Genomic DNA, 9,647 nt, shown 5'->3' with positions numbered 1-9,647 from the left:
GAGTTGCTCTCAAGGACTTTGCCTCAAAAATAAAAATAAACCCACTGTCAAGGATCGAAAATTCAGCAATGGCCAACATATTTGCATGTGGCCGTCAACCGTTTTTTTATTCTACCTTGCCCCCAAAACCCTCGGATAAAGTACTAGTCCGAAGAAAAAAGGCGCTAGTATGATACTGAAAAAGGACGGATGCAAGTTGCCAAGTGCCCAAGTTGACCATTATTGTACAAGGCCAACCAGCAAGGCATCATCAGCAGTGACGCCAGAGCCGCCTCCTTCTCCGCTGCTTCAGTTTTCTTGGAGCACATATACATACAGCATTGACTTGCTGAATGGTATAGATCAGTCAAAACCAGCTCAAATTAACTCGCGAGCACACACGACGAACCGAATATATCAGTCGTCGAAGCGTAAGCCAGTGTAAGCACACATGGAGCAGCAGAAGCAGGACGCCGCCGAGGACGTGGTCATTGTCGGCGCCGGCCTCGCCGGTGTCGGCGTCGCCCTGGGACTCCACAGGTACGCCGGCACACCAGTCACATCTCCACAGAGGCAGAGACGACTCACATGCTCTCTGAATTCGTCGTGAACGCTAGCCAGCTTCTTCATTTGTGTTGTGTACATGTGGCATGTCGGCTTCACTAAACAAGGGTCGCTGGATGAATGCAGGAAGGGCGTGCGGAGCGTGGTGCTGGAGTCGTCGCCGGCGCTCCGGACGTCCGGCTTCGCGTTCATGACATGGACCAACGCCTTCCGCGCGCTTGACGCCCTCGGCGTCGGCGACAAGATGAGGAGCCACCACCTTCAGGTGCAGGGGTACGTATACACTACAGCTCGATCTTGATCTGGATCTCCATCTTTTTCTGAAGCTTATCACGATCATACATATATCGAGTTAGCCGTGCTGACGGCGTACTGTTCATTTTTCTCCTCTCGAATGGATAGGGTGCGTGTCATGTCTCCGACTACCGGGCAAGTGGTGCGAGAGCTGGATCTCCGGGTGCAAGGAAAACTGTGAGATGTCCACTCCATTCACCATCGGATCAAACCCAAACTTGCTCCATTCTTGGGTGAATTCATCTGTTTGCTTCTTGATTAATGCAGGGGACCCCACGAAGCCCGGTGCGTGCAGCGGAACGTGCTGCTCCAGGCGCTGGAGGAAGAGCTTCCGGCAGGCACCATCCGCTACAACTCCAGGATCGTCTCCATCGACGACGACAAAGAAAAAGACGGCGGCGGCGATGCCAAGATCCTGCATCTCGCCGACGGCTCGACGCTCCGAGCAAAGGTGCTGATCGGCTGCGACGGGATCAACTCGGTGGTGGCCAGATGGCTGGGGCTCGCCAAGCCGCTCGACTCCGGGCGCAGGGCCACGCGGGGGCACGCCAAGTACTCCGACGGCCACGGGTTCCAGCCCAAGTTCATGCAGTTGAGCGGCAACGGCTTCCGTGCCGGCCTGGTGCCCTGCGGCGACACGGACGTGTACTGGTTCCTGACGTGGTCACCTTCCTGTCCGGACGGCAAGGAGGACGTCGACCAGAGCCCGGCGGAGATGAAGCAGTTCGTCCTGGCCAAGCTGCGGAGCATCATGGCACCAGACGAGGTTCTGGATGCGGTCGAGAGGAGCGAGATGAACGACGTCCTCGTGGCGCCGCTGCGGTACCGCCCGCCGCTGTCGCTCCTGTTCGGGAGCATCAGCAAGGGGAACGTGTGCGTCGCCGGCGACGCGCTCCACCCCACGACGCCGGACCTGGCGCAGGGCGCGTGCATCGCGCTGGAGGACGCGGTCGTCCTCGCGCGGTGCCTCGGCGACGCGATGGCCGGCGACGGCGACGGAGATGAGACGATCGAGGCGGCTCTGCGCCGGTACGCCGGGATCCGGCGGTGGAGGAGCGCGCAGGTGATTGCGGCGTCCTACATGGTGGGGCGTGTGCAGCAGAGCGAGCACGCCGTGGTGAGATTTGCGCGCGACAGGCTGCTGTCAGGGGTGCTCGCCAAGGGGCTCCTCATGATGCCCGACTACGACTGTGGCACGCTTTGACTGCCAGTGCGAGGGGTCTCGTTCTGGCAGAAGCCATTTGTAACGCAGTCTCCTAAAATCTTAGTCGAACAAGTCTAAGTCGATTCTGTAGTCGTTTATATTCGTGAGATCCTATATTAAGATATATGTAAAAAAATCATTTTACATTTTATTCTTATAGAGGCCCATCTGCCTCCCGGGTCGCTCCTCCAGGCGACTTCGGAGGCCTTCCCAGCCGCCACTCGAGAGGCCACCCGATCCTCCCTTCCTCCCTCCCGCACCACAGGGGTGGCGGGGCCCCAACATGCATGGAGGTGCGGCCGATCTAGAAGCGGCGGCGATGGCTTCGACGGCGGCGGCGGTCGGCCCTGCCTCGGGCCACGGACGGCTGCTGCGGCGGCTGGCCTGGATCGGGCGGCGGCGCGATGCGGTCTTCAGCAGCATGTCATCTGGCTTTAGATCGGTGAAGGCGTCGAGGGCCTGCTGGACTGCTTGGCGGCACATGGCAGATCTGTTCTGGCCGGTGTAGCTAGTGGTGGTGGTCATCTTCTTCGTCGAAGGTGGCCGGCCAGAGGCTTGCTGATGTGATCTCGAGATCCATCATCCAGTCCCGGCTGCGAGTTGGGGAGACATGGTTGCCGGTGAAAACCGAGCCGACGACAGGCGATGGCGGCGTTCTACGCCGTTGCCTTGATGAAGGCATCGCCGTGTAACTACTGTCGACCCACTCGTGCTCTTCCGAGGGAAACCCTAGGACCTGGTGTTTCAGATCGGACGATGGCGGCACTGCGGTGCCGTTTCTCTATTGGGAGCATCCTTTGTGGAGCGGCTTCGTCTTGCACGGAACTTCGGTGGAGATGTCAAGTCATGCCTGACCGACAGGTGCTACGCTTTGTCATGCCTGGTCGGCAGGTGCTACGCACGACAGATCTTCCAAAGACTTCAAGCTGCGTCGGCTGGTGGTACTTGAGAGTATGGCGCTGAGGTGTATCAGTGGCGACCGCGACGTGCTCAGTTGTTTGCGCGCAGGGAGGAGGTGCCGTTGGGCGCCATGGTGGCGTCAACGATAGCTGGACCGAGTAAAGTTGATGTATCAGTACAGTTCTGAAGATGGAGCGGTGGCAGTTGGCGGCGGCAGCCTATGAGAGCACGCCGGACCGGTGTGACCCATGCCCGGCAGGCGTCCTGGATGGGACCTCGGGTCTTAGATGTTAGGTTTGGCTGCGATGTCTGTTCGGTATTAGGCCCAGGCTATCTGCGCCCCTTCATCAACTGGATAGGTGTAGCGACAGTTTGTTGCTTAGACGACGGCTTTAGTCTTACTATTGTATTATTTTGTAAGGTCGTGTGAGAATAATTAATAAAGTGACCGTATGCATCGCCCAGATGCAGAGGCTGGGGGGCAACCTCCTTTTAAAAAAACATTTTGTTCTTATATGTTATGTCATTTGAATAAGACTTGAATGTTAGTGTTATACTTTGGCAATGCCAAATGACTCTAAAATGGTGTTTGAAATTCTCGGAACAATACAAACACACGACTTTTGCAATGCGTCCTATATTGGCAGCGGGAGAAACTGAAGTGGACTGTACTCTTCTTATTGTTCGTTAGCTCGGAACAATACAAACACACGACTTTTGCAATGTGCCCTATATTGGCAGCGGGAGAAACTGAAGTAGACTGTACTCTTCTTATTGTTAGATAGCCCATCGTGTTCATAGGCAGCGTCTCTGTCATGTGGGCTGTGAGCTTGTCATGGAGGGAAGGAGATGGATGGCGACGAGAGCAAGAACAAGGTAGGGTTTTTTTAACCTGGAGAACAAGGTAGTACTATTTGTAGAATATAAACGTCGGAGTTTTTTTTTCTTTTGTCGCTCCGCACCAACACATGGGTATTTCGAAACATGACAAATACATAAACCTGAAAATCATCAAAGTACGTGAACGGCGGCTTATTTAGTTAGATTAGCAGCGACCCGGTCCACCGCCAAGAGTAGGTAGCATCTCATCACACACCATACGCTGCTTACAGTGAGTGAGGTGCACATATGTCTCCCCTCCCTGGCCTAAGCTCAGACGTCAGACCAGGTGACCTTGAACTCCCCAATCGACTCCTTGAGCCCCAGCGCCTTCCAGACCGCCGGCGACCCGTCCACCGCGTTGTTCGGGCACGGGGGCTCGAAGTTGTGCTCCGCGTCGCACCCGTTCACTGAGTCGCACTCGTCCACCACCTTGGCCAGCACCGACCGCCCGTTTCCGTTGATGCGGATCATCTTGTTGCACCTGCGCGTGCCGTCCAGGCGCAGCCACCCCGAGGACAACGCCACCACCCGCGCGGTGTCCGGGTGGAACTTGTTGTCGCAGAAGGACTTGCCTCCCCCATCTCCTCCCGCCGCGAAGCTGTTCAGCGTGAGGATCGCCGGCGTCTTCGCGGACACCGGGGGCGAGCACTTGAACTGCGGGTAGCGGTGGCCGGAGACGCAGCAGTCGGAGCCGTGCTCCGGGTTGCACTTGCCGGCCTTGCCTTGGAGGAAGCCGGTGACGTGGCATTTCCCGCCGCCGCCGCCCCCGCCTGCGCCGGGCCGCTTTGCATGCTTGTGCGTGAGGCTGATGGCCCCGGAGACGCCATGGACGTGGAGGAGGAGCGACAGGACCTGGAAGAGAGCAAGCACGGCCAGCAGCTTCCCGTTAGCCATGTTTCTCACTTGCCTGCAACCTATACGTCGTCTCTGACTCTCTGTGTGTGTGCAGGTACGCGTCGATCAACCTCCTTTATATAGAGCCCAATGAACAGCAACTGCTATGCATGTCGTTTTCACCGGGCGTGTTAATTCAGCCCGATTTCTTCGGTTTCGCAACCCCCAGCTGGTCGCTTGGTGTTACGCATGTAAATTCGGGCGATTAAAATGCCGCGTGTCCGTCACAGTTTTGTTTGCGAGCCAGCCGCCAGGCACCAACCTTTTTTTGCCGGAGAAGGCTAAAAAGTTTTGTTACCCACAAGGGTGCAGACATTTCTCAATATCCGAGCGAGTGAGATTCCAAGGTATATGCAGTTAACTAGGTTGAGACTGTTTGTATCTAGTGTTGTCGTTCCCTAGCTAAGTTGAGAGTATTTGTATCAAGTTTTGTCGTTTCCTACTATCTTGTATCTGGATGGAATATATGTTCACACTCATTTGTGGCGTTCCCCGAGTTCTCTGCAACTCCTCCGCAAATGCTATTTCTCGCCTGTGCTACTGGGCTGGCCAATACTGTTGCTGCACGTGAGTTATTTTCTATTTTTTTACAAAGATGCTAAAATACCTAAAAAAACAAAGTTACTTGCTTGGATGCAACCTGCATCATCAGCAGTGACGCCATTCTCCTCTGCTTCTTTTTCTTTTCTTCAAGCAAAGGATACCCTTTCTCCGATCTCATCTCATCTCATCTCATCGAGGCTCCCTCTTGCTGATCGAGGCTGCAGACATATTTTTATATACACACACACTCACCAGGCATGCTCGATTTGCTCACCGGTCAACGCCTTCCCAGTGCACCACTGTTCAGCTCAAGTCTCGCGAGCAAACCATAATCCGTCAGTCAGTCAGCCAGTCCCATCACACCATAAGCCATGGTAAACATGGTGGAGCAGCAGGACGCCGGCGAGGACATCGTCATCGCAGGCGCCGGCGTGGCAGGCCTCGCCGTCGCCCTGGGCCTCCACAGGTAAAGCAGAGCCTCCTCCTCCAGCCCGTACATACATACATATGTCTGCATCTCTGCATCCTGAATTGATCTGATGGGGATGATGAACCGCAGGAAAGGCGTTGGGTGCGTGGTGCTGGAGTCGTCGCCGGTGCTCCGGACTTCGCATGGACGAACGCCTTCCGCGCGCTTGATGCCCTTGGGGTAGGCGACACCATTAGGAGTAAACACCTGCAGATACAGGGGTGCGCATGGTTCAACTTCTAATCACTCGACTTCCCATCAATTTTTGTAGTTGGATTTAATTAGTTAGATGTTTTCCTTCCTTATTGGTAGGGCGTGTGTCATGTCTCCGACAACAGGGGACGTGGCGCGAGAGATTGATCTCCGGGTGCAAGGCAAATGGTGAGACACGGACCCATAATCTCTAATCTGAATTGCCGACTTGGTTCCAAGCCGTGGAATAGAGCTACTCTGTTCTTCGTGGACTAATCCTTGACGATGCAGCGGACCCCATGAAGCCCGGTGCGTGCAGCGTAACGTGCTGCTCCATGCACTGGAGGAAGAGCTTCCGCCAGGCACCATCCGCTACTCCTCCAAGATCGTCTCCATCGACGACCAAGACCATGGCTTCGAGCCCAAGATGCTGCAGTTCAGCGGCCAGGGTTTCCTCGAGGGCTTGGTCCCCTGCAACCGCACCGACGTCTCACATGGTCTCCTTCTCCTACTCCGGACAGTAAGGATGACGCCGAGCAGAACCCGGCGGAGATGAAGCAGTTCGTGCTGGCGAAGCTCAGAAGCATCAAGGCCCCCGCCGACGTGCTGGGAGCTGTTGAGAGGAGCGAGATGAACGACGTCCTCGTGGCGCCGCTGCGGTACCGTCCCCCGCTGTCGCTCCTGTTCGCCAGCATCAGCAAGAGGAACGTGTGCGTCGCCGGCGACGCGCTCCACCCGACGACGCCGGACCTGGCGCAGGGCGCGTGCGTCGTGCTGGAGGACGCGGTCGTCCTTGCGCGGTGCCTCGGCGACGCCATCGTCGGGAAGGAACGGGAGTCGGTCGAGGCGGCTCTGCGCCGGTACGCCGGGATCCGGCGATGGAGGAGCGCGCAGGTGATCGCGGCGTCCTATATGGTGGGGCTGGTGCAGCAGAGCGATCACGCCGTGGTGAGGTTTGCACGGGACAGGCTGCTGTCCGGGATGCTCGCCAAGGGGCTCCTCATGATGCCGGATTACGACTGCGGCACGCTGTAACTTAATACAGTACACTTTTCCTTAATCCTGACCAAAGACATAGATTTGTCCCAGCTTTGATAGACAGCTATCGAAATAGTCTGTCTGCCGCATCTCTGGCCCTTCCCCTAAACTTGTTTTTGAACACATTACAATCAAAGATGTTCACATACACGCACGCAGTCGTCGGGATGAAACCATCGGAAGCAGCACATTTTGAAGCAGGCTGGCGGGTCCTCCTCCGTCATCGTTGCCCGACCCGGCGTCGGAGTTGTCGTCGTCGGGCTTGGGACGGCGGAACATGGAGACGTCGCGGCAGGGCTTCTCGGCGGCCGCCTAAAGCTCGCGGATGATCCTCTCCGCCTCCTCCTGCCTCATGCGCAGTGCGGCCGCGGCCACCGAGGACGTGGGCTTGGGGCGAGGGTGGCGGTCGTTGGAGGCCTCATCGTTGGCGGCCGCGGCAATCTCGACGAGGGGCCATTCCTAGCCGTACCTGGACATCTCCCCGTCGAGGCGACGGAGATGGCGCGTGGCCGTCTTCGACGTCGTCACGAAGTGCTCCAGGGCCTAGGCATACGTTAGGTCCGGGTCCGCCGTGATGTGTGGCGGCGGAACCTTCGAGTCCGTGAACTTGGATCGGCGCGTGTCGTTGTGGCTTCCCGTCGGCGTTGTTGTCGGTCAGTGTACTCCTACGCCGTCATGGTGCGTTGGGACGACGACAAGGAGCCGTCGCTGAGGAGGTAGTGCAGAATGCATCCGCACGCATTGGGCAGGGCGGCGGCGAGCAAAGCTCCTCCTTCATGACACGCCAGGGGGGTGGCGAGAGCCACTACTCCTTGATGCGCTGGGGCGATGGCGAGAGCCGCTCTTTCTTGACACGGCGTCCAATTTGTGAGCCGCGGCTGTGGAGAGCGTGGAGTGGATGTCGGCTCCGACTTCACGGGGAGGAGCACCCCCGGTGGCGGAGCTGGGCCGTTGGTGTGGATGACGGAGCGACGGAGCATCAACTACATCTGCTCCTCGAACTCCGCGTTCATGCCGGCGTAGACCTGACCTGGCACCGCCGATGCGGACTACGGCGGTGGCGGCTACTGGTTCTCCTCGTCACCGGAGGAGATGACGATCTCCGCCCGCATCGAGTCGCTGCCAACCGACGAGAACGACAACCCCGGAGTTCGAGGGTGGCGTCTCCACGAGCCGCCAGATCCCGCCCCGGAACCGACTGGCAGTGCCGATGCCTAGGACTTGCCCATCGACGGAGATGTAAAGGGTGATGGACGGGAAGGATCGGAGGAGGAGGGTGCGATGTGGATGGCGCCGGAGCGCGGCTTAAATAGCCGCGGTGAGGCCATGTGAAGGGCCAATCAGCCACTTCAGTGCGGCGCAGCGGGCGGTGTTGGTTCCTTGCGTTTGCATTGAAGCGGCGGCTATCGGGAGGTCGCGTCGGTCAGCGCCGCCCTCCCTCCCTCCCTCCGATCACATCGCGGCATAAATGCCGGCCTCTGCTTGCTCTAGGACTGCACGAATGCGGCGGTAAGCGACACATGTATCGAAAGAAAAGCGTAGGAGAGGCGGTGACGGGTTTTTGGTGGGGCAGGGCGGTCAGAAACGCGATTGAGAGCAGTCCGGACTCTCGAAAACCTCCCCCATTTTTGTCTTCGGTTTGCGGAAAAAATTGCGTTTGGACCATGCCGCGGACCGATACAGTACCACGTTGGATGGCTTCTACAGTCCAAACAACACGGTCCAAACGATTACAGAAGGTGTACGGGTTAGCCTTGGATGCGGTAAGTTCCTCAACTTTGTCCTTTTTTGCGAAAACTTCAGCTTTGTGTAGACACATGAATAGAGAACTGAATGGTTCACTCCGCGGCGGTGTGGCCCAATACGTACTACTTGCTCCGTTTTTAAATATAAATCTTACTTGAGATTTTAATATCAATTACATACATAATATGAACTACATACAGATACATACTATATCCGTACATGTTTATATTAATCTATACTACTTATAAAAGAGCAAACATTATCTTCTCTAAGTGCACCCAAAAAAACTTACACGGATACATTATTATCGCTTGATTAGTCTCACTAAACTCAATCTAATGGCTAGCCTTAACCTAATATGTTCTCTGTGTGCACTTAGCAATTTATATTGACTGACCGTACTCCACCGCGAAGAAAAATATGGAAGCCCACGCCTGGCCAATTAAGAAACTATAATCAGGGACACATCCTATTAAGAAACTAATCACGGGCTCATCTAATTATTAGGAAACTAATCATAAAAGCATCCTATTATTAGGAAACTAATCACAGACGCATCCTATTATTAGGAAAATAATCACGCGCGTCATATTAGAAAATTAATCACGGACACATCTAATTATTTGGAAACTAATCACGAACGCATCCTATTAGATAACAGATCACGAACGCATCTTGTAAGGGCATATTTATATCCCTAAGGTGTTTTGGTGATTGATGACAACGCGTTTGCGGACTAATCGTGTGCCTTGAGTATCCCAGACATTTCATCACTAGGCACAAGACGGTTGTGTGCCCCTCGAAGACTGTTGAAGACGGCGTCATTTCTTCGTTTCTTTTTGATGAACTTGAGTCGTAGGAAAGCCGTACTATTAAGAGGGGGTCCGCGTTGGAAAGGTTTGGGTGGAATCATCACGTACACGTCTCCTTCTTGTCCCCTCC

The 9,647-nt window shown here is 55.7% G+C and overlaps 2 protein-coding genes and 1 pseudogene across 2 annotated transcripts; 2 read left to right on the top strand and 1 right to left on the bottom strand.

The window, feature by feature from the left end:
• The first annotated feature begins 306 nt into the window (after positions 1-306).
• Positions 307-2,192, top strand: LOC119284731 (monooxygenase 2-like). The gene is made up of 4 exons (XM_037563894.1): positions 307-519; positions 670-816; positions 946-1,014; positions 1,105-2,192. The coding sequence occupies exons 1-4, from the start codon at positions 431-433 to the stop codon at positions 2,039-2,041; spliced, it is 1,242 nt and encodes a 413-aa protein (XP_037419791.1). The 5' UTR covers positions 307-430; the 3' UTR covers positions 2,042-2,192.
• A 1,684-nt stretch (positions 2,193-3,876) lies between these two features.
• On the bottom strand, positions 3,877-4,749 carry LOC119288599 (putative ripening-related protein 4). Its single transcript, XM_037568190.1, has one exon. The coding sequence runs from the start codon at positions 4,715-4,717 to the stop codon at positions 4,094-4,096; it is 624 nt and encodes a 207-aa protein (XP_037424087.1). The 5' UTR covers positions 4,718-4,749; the 3' UTR covers positions 3,877-4,093.
• A 798-nt stretch (positions 4,750-5,547) lies between these two features.
• On the top strand, positions 5,548-6,980 carry LOC119288598 (annotated as a pseudogene).
• The last annotated feature ends 2,667 nt before the right edge of the window (positions 6,981-9,647 follow it).

Source organism: Triticum dicoccoides, chromosome 4A (assembly GCF_002162155.2).
Source record: "Triticum dicoccoides isolate Atlit2015 ecotype Zavitan chromosome 4A, WEW_v2.0, whole genome shotgun sequence".
Classification (NCBI taxonomy): domain Eukaryota; kingdom Viridiplantae; phylum Streptophyta; class Magnoliopsida; order Poales; family Poaceae; genus Triticum; species Triticum dicoccoides.
This window is presented reverse-complemented; position numbering and strand designations above follow the sequence as displayed.

What these genes read in the sequence shown, in the direction of transcription:
- LOC119284731 (XM_037563894.1), top strand. Translation starts at nt 431, where the DNA reads ATGGAGCAGCAGAAGCAGGACGCCGCCGAGGACGTGGTCATTGTCGGC. An exon ending in GTCGCCCTGGGACTCCACAG is followed by an intron (nt 520 to 669) that starts GTACGCCGGCAC and finishes GGATGAATGCAG; the next exon opens with GAAGGGCGTGCGGAGCGTGG. An exon ending in CACCACCTTCAGGTGCAGGG is followed by an intron (nt 817 to 945) that starts GTACGTATACAC and finishes TCGAATGGATAG; the next exon opens with GGTGCGTGTCATGTCTCCGA.
- LOC119288599 (XM_037568190.1), bottom strand. Translation starts at nt 4,717, where the DNA reads ATGGCTAACGGGAAGCTGCTGGCCGTGCTTGCTCTCTTCCAGGTCCTG.